The sequence below is a fragment of the Aythya ferina genome, assembly GCF_964211825.1.
Source record: "Aythya ferina genome assembly, chromosome: 1".
Lineage (NCBI taxonomy): Eukaryota > Metazoa > Chordata > Aves > Anseriformes > Anatidae > Aythya > Aythya ferina.
The window spans coordinates 115861931-115884757 of record NC_140296.1 but is presented as its reverse complement, the minus strand read 5'-3'; the positions used below and the strand labels follow the sequence as shown (position 1 = coordinate 115884757).

The following is a 22827-nucleotide window of genomic DNA, read 5'->3' as shown; positions in this document are numbered from 1 at the left end:
CTATTTGCTTTACTACTACTCCTCTGCACTCAGGTGGGATATTCTGTAAGGAGCGGAGATGCCTTAGATGCCTTCTTCCTTAGGGTCCAGCAAGCCTTTTAGGGAAAGAAAGGCACTTTAGGGTATGAGGGGGGGAAACTACAGAGATTGAAAAGCTGTGTCTGTCTCACATGCATGTATGTACCCAGCTCCGAGTCTGCCTCTGGAACAGAAACACAGAGACCAGAGGAACAAAGGGATTAAAAAACACTCCTCAGGGGTAAAGAAGATTTTTCTTTCAGTACCCAAGGGCACTTTGCAGAGTTTGTGGCACAGAAAGCCAATGAAACAGCTGCTAGAAAGGAAGCACACCTGAAAAAAACTTTTCCTATCAGCAGGCAGGCATATTTGATTACAATGTGTCTGTATATTGATTTCTATACAATTGTCTGTATTTTAAAAGAACTTGTTTTGAATCTGTCGTTCTTTTAAAATCTAGTCCCCAGTGTATTTTGAGAGGTTCAGCTTGTGAGAGAGGTCCAGGAAGATTTGCTTGAGAGTTCTTGCTGATTTTACTCATTTTTAATTTGAATAGATCTACAAAATTTTATTTTTTTTGAGGGCATTAAAACCTCAAAAGTTTGTGGGGGGTGTTTTGTTTTAGAACAAATTTTTCTCTAAAGAGATATGAAGTTACATGAGCATTGACACTTGAATACTTTCAACAAAACAATAACTGGAACTTCATCTGCAGCCTAGATTAAATTTCCATAAACATCTAAAATAAATGATTGTGAGCACATCAGAAGTACCATTTTTGATGGAATGTCACCTTTGTCTTACTTAATGAGAAGATACTGCCTTTCTGAAAAGATCCATCAGCTCACTGGAATTCTGTTTTTCTGACTGTTGAAGAAATTTATGTTGATTACAAATTGTCTCAGTGGTCTCAGTCCTGGTGGAACCAGAATTCTTCTGGCCTGTTGTGCTTACTAAAGTTCCCAAACTATTTTTGCAAAAACAGAAGCATGTTTGTTCACCAGGTAATTCAGTTCCAAATTGTATTACCACTAAGTAATCTTTGCCTAAAGAGCCTACTCTCCTGTTTCCCATGTGTCCTCAGTGCATTTTTAATGGAGTCTAATATCAATCCTCTTGTGTTTGCTAAAGCCTTAAGATTTTTTTTTGTCTTTAAGTAAAATACATATACATGGATTCAGAAAGCTGTGACTCAAGCTTGCAGCTTCAACACAAGTCTATGTAGCTGTGACAGTTTACACCTGTTGATGCAATGGAGCCTTGAGTGTTTCATGACTGAATAATTGGAATAGAGGGACCAAAGTCTCTTACTGGACTTGTGTTTGAGAATGAACATGCTGGTTGGGATTTCACATCCAAATGCCTGCTGAATTTGAGAGAGAATCATTTGGTGCCCGGAGATGGCTGTTTTATCCTTGGTCCATCCAAGAAGTGGTTAGAGAAGTCTTTCTTTCTCTCGCTGAGTTAGCATGACCTTCAATAAGTTCTTCCTCTTCTAAGTTCTTTATTTCAGTAGGTGAAAGATGATAATGGTTACCAGATCTCGTAAGTTTATTGTGAGAATTAATTGACTAATAATTTTAAGGCACTCCAGCCCATCAGTGCAGGGCATTATTTATTTCTCTTATTAATTACCTAGGAATGGTTTGAACTAGTGAATAAGAGGTGGAAACTTATATATCCCATTATGGGTTCCAGGAGACACCCACCACTTCTAAATCATAAAAAGGAAGCACAAATTGTTTGGCAGGGTTTCCGCTACTGGCCACGAATGTTTCTTACTGAAACTGCTGAATCATTCTGCACAGTGTTTTATGTTCTTTAAAAACCCGCATGTTCGGTAAATCATCCTGCAACTCCAATGCTGCTTAAATTAACAAATGACTTTTATCAGGCCATTAATTCAGGCTTTTAAAAAATTTATACAGCTCCTGTAGATTGGTGTAAAGCATTCAATATGCTCGATCATTCTGCATTGATTTTAAAATTCAGAAGCATTGGCCTGAGTTTAACAGCAGCTCGTTGGTTTAAACCTCCTTTGGCTTAATGGTCTTAATTTGCTCTAACTGATACATGTTCAATGTAAGGACTAAAGTAAAAATGGTGAAAGGCAACAGAACTGTAATACAGCTTTAGGATATGAAGAATGAAGGGTAAAGGAAGATGAAGAGGATTTGGGCATAGTCCAGTTGGAGAAGATTAAAGGAAGCATATATGCTGTTCCCAAAGGCCACAGGTGGCATGGATGTCTTTCTGCCATTTGTGCCTTTGGAAATTTCCAAAGCCTTGATTCTGCTCCTCTTTAATTCAATAGCAAATCTCCTGCTGACTTGGTTGGAGCAAAATCAAGCTTTAACTGTTCAAGTTATCCCACAAAGAGGTGAAGGAGCAGTTGTTTCAAAGGCCATAGGAACAATTACTGGCTGTAGGCTGCATTCTAAGCACAGGTGGGATAATTGGCCCTTTTACAGCACTGACGGGGAAAGCTGATGGTGGTCACTGCCAGGGGCATTTGGAATAGATGTGCTAGTTGCTTCTGGGATGTGGAGTGGTGAAATCAGTTCTCTTAGGGGAAGTGCAGCTTTCTGCTACTGCTTTTTTCTGCTTGCTTTGATCTTTCCAGTAGGAGTCCCAAATGACCGCCTCCGTGTAAGTGATTTTCCTGTTACAAACTGGATTCTTGTCTGCACACAAATTTTCCTGTAGTGTTGTTGCTTACTAATTTAGTAAACGTTTCTAGCTTTTCATTATGGTCTTAGTTTGCTTTAGCTAAAAAGCATACTATTTCTAGGGATGAATGAACAGTCACAAAATGGTTTAATAGCAGAAGAGCTATGCAATTCGAATGGTAATCAAGACAGCTCTTCCAAGTTGGCATCTCTTTCCTCTTCATCCATGCACAGGACTACATTTGAAGTAGTATAATTTTTTTAGATTGTACTTCATATTGTTGCTGAAGCTCTATGATATCTTCCTCCAAGGAACAGGTGCCATAATAGTAGTAAAAATCGAGCCAGTACATTTGTATGACCCAATTGTTTTTGACTGCATCTTCTACAATCTATCTGGTTAAAGAGTTTGCGATCAGCAGCTTTGAGGATCCTATTGCTTGGTCCTTTAATCTTCTAAGCCAGCAATGATGCTCGTTCTAGCAGCAGTTCTGCATAGTTCACTGTCTGATACAGATTTCTGACCTGATACCCTGTTTGGGAGTAATGATGCTACTTCTCAGCTATCTCTAAGTCCCATTCACAATTGCCTGAGTTCCCCAGTCACTGTTATATCTTCCAGCTTACAGAGCTTCTAGGTTGAAGATATGAAGGTGAATTTATTATCTAGATGTTCTACTCTGAAGGCATCAGAGAGAGATTAGAAAGTAATTGCTTTGGAATAATAGAAGACTTCTGAAAAACACGTAGTATAAGGACACCACTTCTGGGACTGTAGGATATGGAAATGCTTCTGCCTGGTCAGGGGCTGGGTGGTAGACATTTGCTCATCTCAACAGCTGTACAGAGCTTGCTTCTTCCAGGTGAATACTGCATTGCCCTCAGATTGTTCACCCAGTACCATAGTCGTCTTTTCAGAAAGTCCATCTTTCTTTGGTGATGGACCGATGCTAAAGAGGCTCATGTTAGTGTTCCTAGAGTGATTGATGTTATTATCTAGTGGTAGATATTTCAGGTGCTTTTTGGTAGTATGCTGCTGGCAGTGGAGAACAGTCTTATCTGGCACAAAACACAAGAAGGAAGACTAATTCGTAGTTTTTTTTTTGTTGTTTGTTTGTTTGTTTGTTTGTTTGTTTTTTTTCAGTTTGTTTCTTAAAATATCTCTGCTCAGCAAACGTGTCACCTGCTCTTTGAATTCTTCTGGATTTGACATTTCAGGAAGCTCTAGCAATTACCTATCCACTTTTAAGAAAGAAGTAGTGATATACTGGTAGTAGGCTGTTTTCTCACTGAGAAATACAATGTGGCCACAGAAATAGTGCATAATGGCTGGATCTGGGGACAGATCCATTAAACCTCATTAAACCTTGTCCCCATTAATCACTTATCTTTTGATAGCTGAAGCTAGAATGTAATCTTCATAGCTACAAACTGCTACAAATGGTGAAATGCTATTCTAGTTTCTCTGGAAGAATTAACTTTCTAACTGATGCCACCTTTTCTGTGTTGAAGAGAATACAATGCTGGATTTCTGCGCAAATATTTGGTTAGAACCTGTTTCTTATTCTGCTAGCATCCTGTTCTAAGGGAATTAGATACTTGTAAAACTAGGTGTTCTTCAATACTGAGAAAGATCAGAATCTGGTCCTAAGGCATCATAGACGTGATGGTGGGTCTTTAGATGTGGCCTTTTTTCCTGTGTAAGGAAAGTTCTGAACATGCTGATTTGCTACTATCTTACCTTTGTCTGGGAATTCAGATGCAGTTTCTAATTTTTGTTTTGTAGCATCACTGTAGCAAACAGCTTGATAGCTGCGCTATGTTATTTTTTTATACAAAACCTTTTCCTAAAGGACCAGAATAGAAACTCAGGGCTCGAACAACCTGAAATGCACTTCTGTCTTCCTCTGAAGCTGGAGGCACAGTTTGACATTCTGTTCCTCATAATGGGCCACATTAAAGCACCTCCTTATTTTGGTGAAGAATTCAGTTTAAAACCCCAATTCAAACTTTCACATATTGTATTCTCATTCTTCTAGTTACTTCCAATAGTTTCCCCTGGGAAATTTCCAAGGTCTCAAAACATTCACATTTTTAATGCGTTTTTTCCTCATTTTGACAGATTTTTTTTAGGGTGGTTCTTGCAACAATTTCTAGTGTGTATAATCAAATTTAAAACTAACAATGGTAAAATCACTTCTTTCAATACTTTTCCTCTGGCAATATCTGTAGACTTTTCATTTGCCACTAATGTAAAGGTGAAAATCAGGTCTGTGCAGACAAACCATTCAGTTTTCTGATGAACCATTAAGCTTCATTAGCTCTCTGGGGGAGGAAAAATAAAGTTGAAGAAATGCATTAGCTGTGTGCTGGCTCCTAGGGGAAAAGAAGAATTTCCTTTTAAGTGAATGTACCTCTTGAGCTTTCAATACTTACAGCTCTAAATAAGACTGTAGTTTATGCTAGGGTCTGAGACTCTCTGCGTGGCAGGGTAAAGTTTACACTGCAGACTTGCCATGGACCTGTTCTGAACAGCACTTGGAAGAAATGCCATGACAAATAACTGTTTTTCACAGCTGAGGTCTTTGAGCTATGGCCTTTTAGGTCAAGGTCTCTTTCTGCTGGGCTGAATTGTTGAATTTGTGAGCAGTGTAACAGGTGACCTGGGATAGGATGTTGTTCCTCGCATGTTGAGGAGTACCAGTGGGAGCTGCTTTGTGTTTAGATCTGTATGCTGAAGATGCTGCAAGTCTGAACTGCTGCACAAAGGAAAGTTAGGAGGGTCACAGACTGTATCCAATACTTTAGTCCATATTATGATTCAAATTTCTCTACAGAAAATCTTTATAAATCCTACTTCTGTCTTGCATCCTTTCCCCTCTTATGAGGACAGTACAAATAAAACCTTCAGAGGGTTGAAAAAGAAATGATAGAACAGGGCTGGCTTAGAAAAGGTGATGGAAATGTACCTCTCGGGGTGGTGGTGTGGGGGAAGGTCAGTTTCACAAAGGTAATATTACTGTGAGATAGCTAGGAGAGAATGCTTTCCTATATGTTGCCTTTAGTACGTAAGGTATTGCAAAATACTTTGCAATAATGAAGTAGAACTGCAACTCCCATGTAGGCACATGTAGCTGCAGTTATGCATTTGGCAAGAGCTTACTTCCTGTCTTAAAAAAAAATTGAAGAAATTATAAAACACACATTTGGTTCAGGCTCAAGACTATTGTCTTTCAAAATCATCATATAGTTTTAAACATCTGCCTACAGAGCCAGTTTTAAGCATAAGGCTCTTAGAACGTCTTTCCCAAGGATATGCCTCTGACAAAAGTTTTTCTACAATGCTGAGTTCATTGTATGCAATTGTTCAACTTGAATCCACAGAAGCCTATGATTGGCTCATTATATATTCTTCCAAAAAGTCTTCATTGCTTAATGTGTGCTTAAGTACATATATATGGATGAACTCATGCAAAATGGAGACTCTTATTGGTGTTGGACTATGAGTAAGTAGCTAATAGCTGAAATTTACGCAAAATAATTTTGAGTCAGCCTCAAAATCATTCATGTGCTAATGAAGGATTTCCCTCAAATTGTCAGTGGTGGGTTTTTCAAGTCCTCTGACTGCCTGCCTAAGCATGGTCAGCCAGACCGGATTACCTAGAACTCTGTCCAGTTGGATTTTGAATATCTGCACAGATGGAGACTGCAGCCACTCTGGGCACCCACTCCAGTGTTTGATCACCTTCACAGCTGAACAAAAGCAAACCAACAAAAACCCTTATATTTGTGTGGATTTTTTTGTATTTTGGCTTCTGTGAGTTGCTTCTTGCACTGCTGTGTTTTAATTCTGCTGTACTTTCTGCTAGCCATTATTTTCTCATTGCAGCAAAATTTTTCAGGGCAGGCACCCTTCTCCTGCATGGCTAAATGACAGAGTGCTCAAGCAAACTCGCTCCTTTAGAGATGCAAGGCAGCAGATGAAACCTGCAGTTTTTCTACCAGCATAGGTAGACTGCTCTGTTCTGGTTGTGCCCCACTTCATGACCCTGCTGAAACCATCCAAGGCTGTTAGTCAGGAAAGAAACAGGGGGAGGAAAGTGGGACCAGTTTCCATCTGCCTCAGTCTCCAGGGGTCTGGCTGTCATCCCCTCATGTCTCCTTCCTGGCTGCCAGAGCCACAGGCACAGTGCAGCCGTGGCTCATCTTATCTTCGAGCAGTAAAAATGAGCATGTCCACCATGTGGACAAGAGCTTGCGCTAGCCCTAAGCCTGGTTGTTAGCATAGAAAATACTTCTCAGGCTATTATAACAACTAAAACTCTACACACAACCTCAGCTGTTACTCTTGAGCACTTCAGAGAAATGCATTGGTTAATCACTAACCATCGTTACTGCCAGCTGGTCCCTGGTTAAGTCTGCTGTTTGTTTTACTGCAGCCTGCTGTGAAATAGCTCTTCTGTTTCAAAGTATGCATGTTTTCTGAAAACTGTAGAGGTAAACACCCTGGTTGTTCTTAATGGCTAGCTCTTCTGCAAACCCTGGCGAACCAGGTATCTGCTTCCTATTTGTTCTTTCATTACCTATGTTCTGCTACCATCTATGAATTTAGCACTAGCTTCTGTGCCTGGATTCTGCTGCCTACAGCTGGTATAACACAGGCAGCAGAAGTTGCTTCATGTTTTTATTACAGATGACACCTGTAGGAGTAACTCCATCTACTCCTCTCCAACACATTCATTCATCCTTGCAGTAGTAAATGCTAACGTTGCAAAACCTGAGCTCAATCACACAGTAGCTCCAGTCAGTAACTAGAACAAACTATAACAACCTTTGTGCCTTTCTCCTTAAGGGTATCAGTACAATAATAAACTTTTGAGTTATCCATTTTAGTGGCCAAATTAGGTGGGAAGAACACAATTTTAAGTCAGTCAAAGCATACAATTTACCTCAAACAAAAATGTTTCTTTCCTGAATTAGGTAATGCCTACTTCTCCTTGTTTATTCATTAGAAAATTTTATTTCACTTTTGAGAATATAACTTTTGGAAAATGTAACTTTTAGATTTCTAGAAATCTGTTGAAATAAATTCTCTTCTGCATTGTGCAGATTGCTATGGTAATATCAAAACTTGATTCAATGAAGACACTCTCACTCATTTCTGTGGCATGCCAAATATAGTTTACGTGGGTTTACTATCCTGTTTTGTTGCAAGTGTTTACGCCCTCCACCACAACCTCATTTATTTTTATATTTATTACAAATTAAATGAATCCAACAGAGAGTGTATTCTGCTAAATGGCTGCAGTGTAACAAGGACAGTTGTCAATTTAAGAAATGCTTCTCACCTTTCTGCTGGGGGAACCTCATGTAAGTAGAGTTGATCATACCACATCCTTCCCTCACATTAGAGAAACTTAATCCCTTTATTTTTAACTGTTTATTATTAACTATCCCTTTATTTTTAGCTATCGTATCATAATGCAGTAGTCTCCAAATGACTTCTGGAGGCATAACAGGTTCATAAAGGCAATTAAAAGAAATTGTGAATACATTTAATACAACAGTTCAGATAAGGGGAATAATTAAAATTCCCTGAAGGTACTGGAATAAGATAGCAAAGATTTGTCTTCTTTGATTTTTAATGTGTGTGAGGTATAGGGGATTAGGGGATTCTGTGTTGGTACTGGTTTGCTAAATTGTTCATAACTAAGCATTTAAGAACACTTACATTGAATTTGATTTATGAAATGTGCCTGGTGGTCAAAAGATTTATGATATGTATCAGTAATTTATGTATCTTGTGGCACCTGATTTATTAATCAAGAAAATCATTTCCCAGTCAGGCAACTGCTTTGTGAGTATGGCTGATTTATAAGTATAGGAAATAATGGATAGTTCACGTACCTGATTTATAAGTAGCATTGCTGTCATACAGATGGTTAGAAACTCAGTACTTTACACTTTGGATGTAAATATCTATTTTATTAATAAAAATGGACTGATTTATATGACTGATTTGTAAATCTTGACTCTGAATTTTAGCAGAAGTCATGCTGTGATGTACTTTATTTCTCAAACAGGTTATTTTCCAAGGTCCAGATCTTGTCATCATGGCTTAGTTTATGGATATTTACTTTACATTCTTCTTCCTTCATGTTCGTACCAAGACAAATTCCTTTCTTTACCCTGTTTAAGGTACTGTCTTGATGAATGGTGTATATGGGTGTTTTTCTGTCACTCCACGCTTCTCATAGTGATGCTTTCTGTACTGCTTTCATATTTACAAATAGTTTCTGACCTCTGCTTTTGTCTGGATGCCACTTCAAGAGCAGTGTGTGGTTTTTCCTGGTAGATGCAAACAAAAGAATGAACAGAAACTGTAGCCAAGGTTGATAATACTTCATAAATCTTTTAGAGGATTGGGATTTAGGGCTATAAACCAAATACTTTGAGACAGTAAGCTTTCAATTGCATAGTGAAATCAAATGGATTTGATCTGTCTGAGATCAAAAGGAGGTGTACATAAGGTGGATCATTCTGCTGTTCCTAATCAGCATTGGATCATATCTAGTACTTATATTGAGGTATTTATTTTTTTTCTCTCTAATATTTCCCTGCTGAAGATCTATTCTTAATTTGTACTGAAATCTGTACCCACAAACAAGCTCTCTTCCAAAGTGGAACTCTTGAATAAAGAGCAAGAATCCTGATTTTTTTTATTTTAAAATAAAATAAAGCTTTTAACTGCAAATAATACAGTAGATTGACTCCATTTTTGATATAACTTCAGAAATATATTAGCAATTTGGAAATGTTCAACAGCTACTTCACAGAAACAAATCTTTCTGATTGAGCTATTCATGGTGGAGATTCAGATCATTATTGAAATGCTCGCTATTGGTCATCTGTTTTGTTCTGATTAATGGTTTAATCTTTATAGTCTCAGAAAACTGCTAATAAATGAGTTGTGATTACAGTCACTACAAATGTGCAAGAACAATAAATCGAACTTATTAACTTATGGAGGAATACTGTGGGTGTGTCAGGAGGGTGGGGGGTGAGTGAGAATTTGCAACACTATGTTTTCTTCAGATTACTGCAGTATTTTGAGGCCCTAATTTAATCTTGGTATCTCTTTTGCAAGACAGCTCTCAAGGGAAGGAAAGAATAGTTCATAGATATGAATAACCCACATAACTTTAATGTTTAAGTTAGGGACAGTTCCCCACGTACTATAAATGGTACATAGGGAGTATCAACATGCCACGAGAGAGAAAGTGGGAGCTACAGCTCCATTAATCAACAGATAAATTCTTGACAGCTTCAGCAGACATCCCAGTTAGTGTACAAGCTTCTGAAGAATGATGTTATATCATAGTGCAACTGAGGTGTGAGTAAGCAAGGTTATTCTAGAGGAAAGCTGAAGGGAAAGGCACAGGAGCTGCTGAATGTCATACAGTCATGTACCAACTACTGATGGTATCCCTGATCTGTAGAGCTTAAGGTGGAGGAGATGCTCATACAGGGATGGAAAGGAACTGTGGAAGTCTGAAGCAAAGAGGTGATTAGCTGGGTGCCAGATTCAGTGAGAATGAAACTGCAACTGACCAGTCCTGTGATGTCCATGTATTTATAAAGCTTTGCTTGTGTTCTCCCTTTACTGGTATTCAGTCATGCCACCTAAAACATGAACCGCAGTGAAGGGTTTTGCATGGCAGAATCCTCAACAAGATCTTATGTTAATTTGAGTAAGCCTGAGTAGTTTTAGATCTCATGAAGAGCATCGCTTTTATGATAAAATTCATGCTGAAGAGATTTGTAAACACCCCATTAAGTCACTGTAAATGATGCAGTACGATTTAGAAGGGGTACAAAATTGACTATCTGTACTTTTTGCAACATTAATTACAATTGAAACTTTGCCACCACTACTGCTGCTTTAAGAATAAAGTAATTCAAAATGTTAGGTTTTTATGGAATCTGCTTTGTTTACCTACCATATTTTAAAATTATCGTGGGAGTAAATATAACTTAAATTTATAGCTGGTAGGGAGATTTCTGACAGTTTTTGTATGATGAAAGTTTGCAGTGGGAGAAAATACTTAGCAATCATTTTTATCTAATTTTGTGATATGAACACTGGAAAGAAATACTTTGGTCTGACTGACTAGAGTCTGAATACTTGGCTTTGCAAATCAGACAAGCAGAGTTTGGTATCAAACTGGTCTCCAAATTAAGAGAGCATTAGAGCTGACTGCACCACATGGAAAGAGTTCGGTTATCTTGAAAGTCCTGCTAGCTTTTAAGGGTTGGGCTCTCTCTCTAAACAACAATATCCATTATGCATTGTTTCTTAGCTTTGGCTTGGTGCAATCTGTCATATTACAAATACAGCAAAGCCATATATAGTCCTATCTAGTGACCCTGAGTCAGGCAGAAGGAATGGACAAATAGCATCAAACTAAGATTCCCAGATCTAATGCAGTAGAGAGAATTTCTCATTTAAGCTAGCAAAGTTAAAATCCTCTGCTTGACAAACATGATTCATTCCATACTGAAATGTTAGAATAATTTTATTGATGTCCAGCAGCATTCTGGACACACACCTTTTTCAAGGTTTTGCAGGTTTACATCTCAAGCCATGAAAACTCATAGGACAAATATAACGATTTCCAATAAGTTTCACCTCTGGCTTTATCACTAAAGTTAGGGTAGGCATAAGGCCTACCTTCATTCACTCAGTTACATATGTGGTACATCTTGAGGCTCTTAATCAGTACCCATAATAGGTTTCTTTGATCCTAGAACTTCAAGTACAACAGATCAGGTTCTCAGCTGGTATAAACTACTGCTGACTGGAGTCTCTCACCATTTAGGCTGATTTTCTACGATATTTTCAGAGTTTTGTTGACTTCTCATTCATGTTTTATGTTACACCATTTTAATAGTCTTTTGCAGTTGCCTACACATTTTTGTTCATTCTTCATTTTTAAACATTTCCAGAAATATATACAGTCCGTGCCTGTGAGTGTCTTGTCTCCTCTCCCTTTCTTTGAAAGAAAAGGGTTAGTTTATTTCACATCTCTAGGTTATGAATATAGGCTATGAATTTATCATGAGTATCAGGATGTTCCTCACAGCTGTAGCCCTCACATTCCACTCCAGTGCTTTCTCATGAGCCAGTTTTAGGATGAAATTAATGAGAAACATCACTGGATGAATTGCTCAATTCTGAGTGTGCGTGTCTGTATGCGTCTCAGGAGGAGAGACCTTTAGGAAATATCTATTGTTGGCAGCCTTAAACTCTCCTACTAACACAAGGAATCTTACAAATGTGACTAATGCGTGAGTGTAATGTTGTTTATGTAGTGCGTCATCAAGAGATAGACTCTCATTTTCTGTGAATGTGCTTCCTCTGTTACAGGAACGTAGTGATTGCATTATTAACTCTTCGGATGGCTACATATTTGTGCAGCTAGGCTCCTGCATTTAGGCTGTTCTTAATTTAAAGTACTGCAGTGAATGTTTTAGTCATGCTCTTCTGAAATATTAAGGTAGATCCTGCAGCTTCTGTAATAACAAACTCCTGGGGTAAGGAGTGTAGAACCACAGGGATGAAACAAAGGCAGAGTGGCAACTAGGACACAATCCTGTATGCACAGACTCTCATTCAAAGCTTTCATTTCTCTTAACTACTTGATGAAGCAGCAGGTGTAGACATGCATGGAAGTGAGCTATGAACTCTGGGACAGAAATGATCAATAGAATGTAGTTGAACCTCAAAGCTTCAGTTTCTATCTAAGGCCAAACACCAAAACCAGAGTTATTTGTGTTTTTATCTGTGCCTATTTCTCCTCTGCACAGTTGCTTGTATATGAGCATCACGCTGAGTGCATAAGCAGCAGGACACGGTGCATTATTAAACTGTGTCGCAGTTACTCGGATCCAAGCACCGAGCCCTGCAGTAGCCACCTAGGAAGTGCGTGTTGCTGAGTGAGCATAATGACCAACAGAGTTAAAATGACATGGTTACTGGAGTACAGTGTTACTAACTGCTGTATACAATTCCAAACAGGTTGTCAACAAAGCTGAGTCCCAAATAGTGTTGAAATAGTGAATTCTTAGAGCCCACCATGTGTTGAGTTGCAATGGAAAGCATGTGTTTAAATATTCAGAAAAGCATTCTCTTTAAGAGCCTTCTTGGGAAATTCAGTAAATGTAGCAGTTAAATTGCTGTTTTTAGCTGTGAGGAATAAAATCTTAAAGGAATACTTACTGTTTGAAGGCATTTCATGTGCAATAATGATGCTAATTTGTTATTCTCTGATCAATAATATCCAATTATTTCTACTGGAGAATGTAGTAATTACTGAGACAGCTGAAGTTTGGGGTGACAAGTCTCTTACTTCATTAGTAAAGTTTGTGTGGAAGCTGCTTGTAATGACTTACTCTTGCTAAGCATGCAGGGTGGCAGCCGCACAAACGAGAAGAGAATAAATCAGCAGTGCAGCAAAATTGTATTTTTCTCTCTGCAGCTGTGGACAACTCCTGTGATGATAACATCAGGAGCTTGTGCCTTGTTCCTGTCTCACTTGAAGCCAGTGAGTTCCAATATAGATTTCAGGACAAACTGCAGTGGGCCACTGAGCAGACTTCAAAATTGTGAACCAAAGACATCAAAACATGTAATGAAACCACTGAGATGCATGGATGTATTCCTTCCTGTTGATTGTCTAAGGATGGGTGGACAGCTGGGTGAATTAAGGTTAAAAACTGTGACAGCATGATTTGCTAGAGCTTGTCTGTCAAATCCCTCTGTAGTTTCATTTTAGTTAGCAACCCCCTGACTCTCTTCAGAACAGTCTGGTCTTAATTATTGACAACAGGTTGGATGCAAAGTCTGTGAGCTGACAAACTGTGGGGGTGAATTCAGAAATAATAGTTTATTTTCTTTAAGTGTTCTTATTTACATTTGTAGCTGCGCTTTTGTTTTTACAAAGCTGCATCTCTGTTATAAAATATAAAAAGGACTATTGACCTGTTAACATTACATCTAAAAAACATCTAAAAAGCCTGTAGGCCACTAATAGTGACCTCACTCAGTCCCACATTTGGGTAACTGTTTCATTGCTATGAATTAATCTAGATGCCATAATATAGATGCCAGTTTCTTTGATAGTGTAGGCTACCAAAACTTACCTGGTTAGAGGTAAATTTTATCAGTTTGAGAGCTAAAGGTCCAGTTGGTGAGCATTTCTTTGCATGTGCATGTGCATTTCATAGAATCAGCTAGAGTGGAAAAGACCTTCAAGATCAAGTCCAGCCATCAACCTGACCTACCAAGTCCCATCATTAAACCATGTCCCTTAGTGTCATGTCCGCGTTTCTCTTAAATACCTCCAGGGCTTGGAACTCCATCACTTTGCAGGGCAGCCTGTTCCAGTGCTTGACCATCTGTGAAGAAATTCCTCCCAATGTCCGATCTAAACCTCCCCTGGTGCAGCTTGAGGTCATTGTGATGATGACATTGATAAGAGAAGGAGGTTGCTTCACTGTTCTGTCTGAGGGCATGCAAATGTGTTCTTTTCATCTGCCTCCTAATGTCTATTTTCCAACAGATCTTTGTCATTGGGTTTCTTTTGATATCTCTGACATTTTAGAGGCTCTTATGAGTCCAAATGCTGTACATGATATTTGCTCTGTTAAAATTGTTCTAAGGATTTGAAAGTGGGGGAAGGGCTGGGACCTTTCCTTAGAGAACTGCTAGCTATGCCTACAGTATCGTTAAACAGCAGTGTTCCAGGGAAATCAGCTTCCCCCCACTGTATGTTGTGATATTAAAATCAGTAAAAGTCAAACAGTTGTCTTGCATTGTACCTTTTACTATTTGACCAGACTAATGTCTGTAATAAATTTCAGCTTAAAGCATGAGTCATAGTTTGAAGAACGATGAACTTTAGTAACCACTGTAATAAGCCTCATGTTTTTTTCCCCCCACAGGTGTACATGTATAGGTTATACTTCTTTTCCCTAGGTAGCCAGGGTATGAGTAGTACTCATCTTTTAATTATGAGCTTGCTGATTTTTATTTTAATTTAATTTAATTTTATTTTAGAGATAGGCATGCTCTTTACTCAAGAAAATGCAATAGCTGCTATTGCAGGGAATCAACATTTTGCTGAGCTGGTGCAAGTCCAGAGCAACCTCCCAGAATGGTGGAATTCATTCAACAGCTAGTAAAGCAGATTATATTTGATTGCTCTATCTAACCTTTCAAAGCTGGTAATACAGTTTTGTGATTCCCAGTGAATTTACAATGTTATCCATATGTCTGTGCCGAATAACTGAAAGCAGATACTCTGGATCACCATTGTGGCCAGAAAATGAGGAGTAGGTTGACCAGGGCCAAGACAAACATCTGTAGGACAAAAACAAACAAACAAAACAACCCTCAAAAACAACAAAAATACGCTGAAATCTGTGCTTTTGGGGAGTAATTTGCTTAAACAGGTCATGTTTATCTCAGCAAAACCCTCAAGAATGCTCATCATTAATTGCAACAACATAAACGTTAATAATCAAGGACTTCAGGAAACATTTACAGAGATGACAGTGTTCTCTAACTAAATTATTAAACATTGCATTCACATACGAATCCCAATGAGCCTCTGTACTAATGTTCCTAGGAATTACTTGGCACCGATTACAGGAAAAATAATTCTTTGTGAGGAGGTGATGAGTATGATTTTGAAATCCAGACTTCTGACAAATTACTGACTTTATTTCCTGGCATTTACTTAGGGGGAAAATGAAGCAAAGATACAGCGTCACTGAAGCTGTTTCAAGCTAGTGTAAATTGAAAGTAAGGACAGCAGGATACCACTATGATAAGCAAGGAGGATGGGCCTGAACTTAGAATGGGTGTGATGGGGGCATCCTACACATTCTCTTCTTTATATGAGCCAGGTTATGCATTGTGAAAAGGTGATGCAAGTCTTGTAAATCCATGGAAGCTGTGAACAAGAGAAAAGAAAGAACGCAAATGTCTACTGATTAATGCTTAATAATTTACCTGCTTATCTTTCAAAGAACAGGATTTCGTACGTGCTTATGGAATGAGCTGCTCTTCGAGGGGCAAACAAGGGGAGAAGGAGTGCTTATGTGGTGCTGAGCTATGGCAGCAGCGAAGAGAGATGACATCTTGTGCTGATCTCAGACACCCACACAATGAGATGGATAGATCATTGCTCCATCCTTAATTCCTGTTTACTAGGAATCCCACTTCTTTACTGGAATTGTCACCACAAAATAAATCCTTATGCAAGTCAAGTTGTTTTTCTTATGGTACATTTCTTCACAGAAAGTGAAGAAGCAAAAAAATGCTAGTATACTTAATTTTTTTAAATGCAGTTAGAAGAAAAAACCGTGATAGACCATTGTCCTTAAATAGCACCTCATGTCTCTTATCACATGCCTCACCATTTTAGTAGGCTCAGGCCCAGACTAGAGATTCGCTTATGAGTTTTATGCTGGCTTTATTTTCTTACTGCTGCTATATGGCTTACAATTTTCTCATATTTTGTGTCTGTGGGGATTAAAAATGAATTGCCCTTTGAAGCCTTGATCGCTAGGAGGAGGTTTTTGAAAGAGGGAGGCTTTGCACTGTATTCCTGAAGAAGCCAAGTACAACCATTTTTAAATCTCCAAATGTTTCACAACTGAAGGCTGTGACTTAAGGGATTTTCATGCTTGATCATGTTGACAACCTAATGCTTTCAAGTGTCATTGGGCAGGTGGGGACGGCTACTGATCTACTCCGCATGGCTTGCTTTGAGGTTTAGCTTGTTTGTCAGTTTTAGGCATTATGACAGGGGGTGTTATGAGTTCAGAGGCATCTGGAGCTTGAGATCCTTTTACTCAAACTTAATCTGTGGCCTTTTTACACAGTTATTCCCACTTTGTGCTTTTCTAGCTGACTTCCTTTACCTCAGTGTAATAACCTGCTCTTTCCCAGTTGAATTACATCCTTCTTTTTCAGACCTATCTTTCACTTCAAGATAATTTTGAATTCTATTTCTATACTCCAGCATATTGGCAATCATTCCCAGTTTGATGTACCTGCACAATTAATAATCTTACTTTTTCATCAGCTGGGTTATTAAAGAAAACATCAGATTGTCCTGTTCTTAGGATAGAGGATAGACTGTGTGGAACCTTGTGGTGTGTATTCCAAAGAAGGTTTCAAAATCAGTTCCCATAACAAAGTATACATCCTGGCTAAAAAAAAAAAAAAAAAAAAAAAAAATGTTGAAATTATTTTTATATTGATTTGGGGAACCTAACGTGAAGTTTCTTCATAAATTTTGTGGTGTAATATACTACCTTAAAAATTAGTTCTTATGCTTGCATGAGTGGAAACAGTTTAGTTTGGCTCGTTTCTTCTAAGAATACAAACAGCTGTTAAGTTTGTTAGCAAGGCCACTTTGGCTTGTAGAGCACTATAAGTGAAGGGAACACTTGGGGAAGCATGCTGCTGTAAGAAAATCCACTAATATCTGCAAGTATACATGCTGCATCCCAGATGGAAAGAAAACTAGGCTGATTCATGCTCATCTGGTCCTATAGACAGCTTGAGATTAACATGTTCATGGCCCTGCTTCTGTGGCATAGACCTGCCCTGAATTTGGAGTAGCTGTTTTATAGAGGGATCTGTTCTCTTAGCAGGGGACCCTTATGCTAATAGCTGTTCTTTACTAGGTTATAGTTATCATGGATGTGAATAGATGAGTTTTCTCCATTTTCTTCCTGTTATGATAGGAGAACTTTTGGGATTTAACGTCAGGGGCCTCACAGAGAAGCAGATGTGGAAATAATCCCCTAGCAGAACTCATTGAAGGGGCCAAGAAATGCTCAAAGGAGCTGCCAGAAGTCAGGCAAATGCTGCAAAAGGAGGCAGGCTAGTTGTGTCCAACATGGTTGGATGTATACGTTATGCTTTATTCTTAAACTTTCTATTTCTTGCTGCTGCTTTTTCACTTTTTAATTAAAAAGATGAGATTTTGGTACAATGAGAAGTACAGTAACCTAGATGTTGGTCTGTATTGCTTAAATAAAACTTGGTGAAGAGATGCTGGTGAAACAGGCTTTCTTTATTGTCTTCTACATATTTCTGAACATAGTGTCAAGGTATGGAACAAACTCTGTGGATTCACCATGGACAGCTTTAAGCCTGGAAACATACACATGAAAAGGGGGCTACTCTGTATTTTCTTGAATGCCCTGAAACCCCTATTAATGAAAACTGGTATCTGCAGTGTATCTACAGGTGGTGGCCTTGTGAAGAAGTGAGGTTTCGTTGACCTCACCCAAGCTGGTAGGTCTTTGCAAGAAGACTTGCATAGATCAAGAGGATGAAATGCTGTATGCTTTAAACAAATAAGGAATCTTCTGGGCATGTAAAGCACCTACCTCAGCTCACAACCCTGTGTTGTACTTCTAGGCTGAAATATTTTGCACTTCATGGATCACTGTCCTTAATGGGCCCAGTCCTGCTGAGCAGGCATCAGTTGACTTTGTAGGTTCTCCCTCTGTGGTGAAATTCCCTCTGCTGTCACTAGAATCAAAAAAGGAGTTAGCTGCCAAATTGTTATGGGATAGTAAATAGGGAACAGCCTCTTAAGATTGTATGAATGAATGTCCTTTATGGTAGACCTGTGTCTCTAACCATGTTTGTGATTAAGTGCTCTAACAGGTACGTATTTGACAGCAAGATCTTTCTAACACCTCTGGCACCAACTATGGTGAAAAAACACCTCTACAGGCCTATTGGCACCTTCCTGCATTTGAAAAATATACTCCTCTGTGCAGTTTAATCCTGATACTTAGTGAAGGCAGTTTTCATAGCTGTAGACTATCATGGCTATGAGGGAAGTTTAGTACTTCTAATTAAACAAAATATTGCCTTTCTCTGCAAACTTATCTTTAGTAATGGATGAATAATGTGTTAAACCATTATCATTAAATATGTGGAGAAGAAGGTACACTTATTTCAGTTTGCCTTTTAAAAAATGGCTCATTAATAATTTAAAACTCTTTGCTTCGGGGTTTTTTAAATACCTAACTAAAAATTAGACTCCTAATTACATGTTAATAGTACAATCTGGCAAAGTGAGAGGGAAGAAAAGAATTGCAATCACTTATTCTCCCTGGTATTATTTCAGCAAGTTATTTGAACACGTGGTTTAAAACCTTCATCAGTCAGAGAAGAAAAGGGCTACAGGCACTAATCAGCATAAAGATGGCAGCAATAGGAAAAAATAGTGTGGAAGTGTTGTCCTATAGGGCTCACTATGAGAAATGTGTGAAGGGTGGAGGTTCCCTTTCAAGAAAGGCTTTGAATTTAGAACGAAACCAGAGTTGCATTGAAGTATCTTTAGCAAAGCAAAATTAAAGACAAAAACAAACAAACAAAAACCATCAGAAATCATACTACTCTATGTGAATACAGAAATTTTATTTCAGCAGAGTGACAGCAGTTCATTTTGGAAAGTAACTGGCTTATTTCTGTCAGATGTCCATGTGAGCTTTTTGGGAAAAAGGATGTCTTGTGTTCATTCTTGTGTTCATGAGTCCTAAATAATTATGTGTACTGAACTATTTAATATGTGATGGTTGGCAGATACTAGTCAAATGAATTCTTGCTCTTTAAGAAAACTTTTTGAATGCACTGTTTTTTTTTCTGTGGAAGTGGCAGATTTTGCTGCCACCTTTCTAATGAATACTGTATGCAGTAAGTATTGATAAAGTAGTTTACTGCTTTGACTCACTCCTGGTGACAAAATATCTCATTTTTATGCATTTCAAAATGGTTCGGTTGCTCTTTACTTGACTTAGACGAATCTGCTATTTTTTTGTCCTGTATCAGCAACTTTCCTTCTGTCATTAAAGCTCAAATTTCTGCTCAGTTTTCTTCCTTACTTCCAGATGGCCAGAAGAAAGAGAAAACATGAGATCAAAGGGAGAATAATTTAGTGGTCAGAGGTGCTGCAGCTTATTCCACCAATTCTAGGGCCAATCGTGCTTGCAAATTAAATGAACCCCTCTATCAGTAGGAATGTTAGGACTAGCACAATAACGAGAAGTGAGATCCTTTTTCATTGTTGATGTGTGCTGTGTGTTTCTTTGTTTGTAATCTTCCAAAAGATACTGCCAGCTTCTAGGCCTAATGCAACTGTGTGGACAGTGGTACAACCTCACTGACTTGACTTTTCATGGTTTTGGACCCCTATCACTTGTGATGTATTTCTAAGTGGAACCATAGATGTGTATCAGACCTGTCAGTAACACCTAGAAGTCTTGTTTGCCAGCTGCTTCCTGTGCTACAGGTGTGAACGAGCATGGCTGTGTAATGTCTCATGCTCCCCCCAAGCAGAAAGCATGCTGATGCTGCAGTATGCCCTCCCCTCTCTCCTGGTATTCTCCGTGTTGTATCAGTACAGCTGCAACTGAGAAGCAATTGTTAAGTAATTCATATAGCTGCAAAATAACTGAACTGGATGCCAAGACTTAGTGAATACACAGCTCAGAGGATTTGTAAACAATCTAAGTGATTAATCTTGATGTCCTCTGTTAAGGTTTTTCCTGTTTAAAGTAAATAAAATGGAAAAAAAAAAAAAAAAAGGAAAAAAAAAAAAAAGGAAAAAAAAAAAACCAGATCTGGAGGAAACAGACTTCTTATATCTACATTGAATTCAGCCAAGTAATTGCAGATCCTGCACTTTGAATATCTTGATTGAAGCAGAAAGTTTCTCTCTACCTCCCTCCTAGGGAGAGGACCAAGGGGGGGAGAGTTAATGATTACTGGAAAGCAAGTTATTGCTTTCTTTCAGCTTTCTTCCCTTCCTATTGCAGTTGCTCAGACTATGAACTGAGACTTTCTTACACGCTTTCATAACAAACAAGAAGTTGAGCAGAAATAAGTATGCTACGCTTTAATTTGATTGGGGAAATAACTGAAATCACTGCTTAGGAGGACAAACAAGCAAAACCTTCTCCAGGTCAAGATAGCCTTCTTGTACAGAAAAGCAGTGGCCTAATTAGATATATGTAACTACTTTTATACTGGCCAGTGCTTATAAACAATGGCCCGTGTCTGACGAAAAGCTGAGGCATACACTGAAAGTTTGGCTTTAGTTGCACGATGATTGCAGAAGTAAACTGGAGTTGAAGGGATATGATATTTTTTCTTGGGATTCAGAGGAGCTGGGCCTCTGACTTTCACTAAAATGATGAAGGGACATGATTTATTTTTTTTCCTGTGATTTCCAGAATATTAATAGTTTGTTCCTCTGCAGCTCTGAAAGTACTGTATAAAAGTAAATAAGAATAAGTAGAGAAGTCTTAGAGATGGGGGTGGGTGGTGGGAAAGCAGGAGCATATAGATAAGGAATTGCTTGCCCCAAGAGCTTATCAAATCAGTAGCAGAGCTGAGAACTAAGCCCAGACATCCTGGTTTTCTATCTGGTTCTTGATTTATATTGTACCATGCTGTTTCTGGTGAAACTATTTAACTGGTCTCTGGTTTTGCCAACAGAATATATATAGCTGCTTCCCTACTGGTTGCCCTTCTATCAGCAACACAGGTGAGAGGGACGTCTTGCCATGAAGAATTTAAAAATGGACAAAAGCATAAGAAGAGATCTAAGGAATGAATGCAGCTTGTGTTTTAGGATTTGGAAATGTTGAGAGTTTTTTATAGGATTTGGGACTTCAATACACTTCTAATTGCAGCTGGAATTATGGGCTCCATAGAAGTGATATGGGGAACTGTGAGTTGAAACTGAGAACAAAGAACAGCTATAAATAGTCTCACTTTCTCCAAGGTGAACGGGATTTCCTCTTTTTCATTTGCCTGCATTAGTATTGGAATTAGAGATCATGACAGGTTATCCAGACCTATTTTTATACAGTTCCGATTATTTAAATATCTCTGATCACCCTTTGTTTTAAGAAGTATGCATGTATTTAGAATTTTATGATCCCACCACAAAAGTTAATTGCTTAAAGCAAGGTTTGTTGCTGTTCCTATAAATTACACAATCAAACCCAAATTCATCACTTTGTGCTATCTGCTCCATCCTACATTGGTTGTGTAAAATGGTCTTGAGCCTAGTAAATCTCTGAAGAATTGCTCCTGAAAAGAGAGGGTCCCCAAAGAAGTCATGACTGAAGAAACAGGTTTTCATCAGCAGCATGTAAGTAAGCAAGGCGTGTGCACCAGAACGGCCAGCTGGCTACTCTTAGAGAAACCGGGCTGTAATGGGAGCCCTCCCAGTCATGTGAGTGTACAATAGTGGCAAGCTCTCTGAGCCCAGCTGAGACTAACATGTATGTCATTGACATGTTGAGTAGATAGATGTAGGGGGAAAAAAAAATATATGAAAAAGCAGAAAAATTGACCTGTTGCTAATTTAGATGAAATCATTTTTTCTAGTTCATTCACAGAAGTTGCTAGAAAGGAGGGAGGGAGGGAATGAATTTTGAAAAATACCAAGATCTGCTCTCTTGATCTGCTTTCTTCTCAACCAGAGGGTGAAATTATGCCAGTCACATATCCCACAACTTTTCTTTAAACTTAAGCTGCTACTCCAAAGTACTCTGGACTATTTAGAATTTCAGAAAAGGAGTTGGATCAGGTGAGTGTGCCACAACGTGCAGCCTCCTCAGAGACTTGTCTTCATCTGGGGATTTCCTGGGGCACTGCTTTTTGGAGCTGTTTCATGGAGTCATTGCTGCACATTGTTTTATTACCACATACCATATGCATCAGTGGAATGTCACACACGTGCTACATCAAGGCTAACAGAAACAGAAAGAGTAAAGGTCCCTTTCCTTTTATCTGCCATCTGAGACTCCAAAAGAGCTGCTCAGTGGGCATTACTTTATTTTGCAGATAAGGATGTGATTAGTACCATAGAGTTTTATATCTAACAGCAGTCAAGTTACTCTGTGGAATTCCTCTTTCTTCAGGAGCTGTTTTTTCTTCAACACGTTAGTGGTGGGCCCTAAATAACATTAAAAATAGCTATGTCCCATTGCTGCTTCCCAGACCAAGCGTTCCCATGTGGCAGTGGTTTGT

The 22827-nt window shown here is 38.6% G+C and overlaps 1 protein-coding gene across 4 annotated transcripts in view; it reads left to right on the top strand.

Annotated features, from left to right (window-relative positions):
• The window catches only part of LOC311434116 (uncharacterized protein), a 354696-nt gene that overhangs the window by 9594 nt on the left and 322275 nt on the right, over window positions 1-22827 (top strand). The window contains exon 1 of one of the 4 annotated variants that reach the window (XM_084514017.1): window positions 2569-2667. The exons of the other annotated variants lie outside the window; for them this stretch is intronic. Within the exon in view, the coding sequence (XP_084370143.1) occupies window positions 2654-2667 (14 nt within the window). The 5' untranslated portion in view covers window positions 2569-2653. Of the gene's footprint in view, window positions 1-2568; window positions 2668-22827 lie in introns of those variants that run through there. 4 annotated transcript variants of the gene reach the window in all.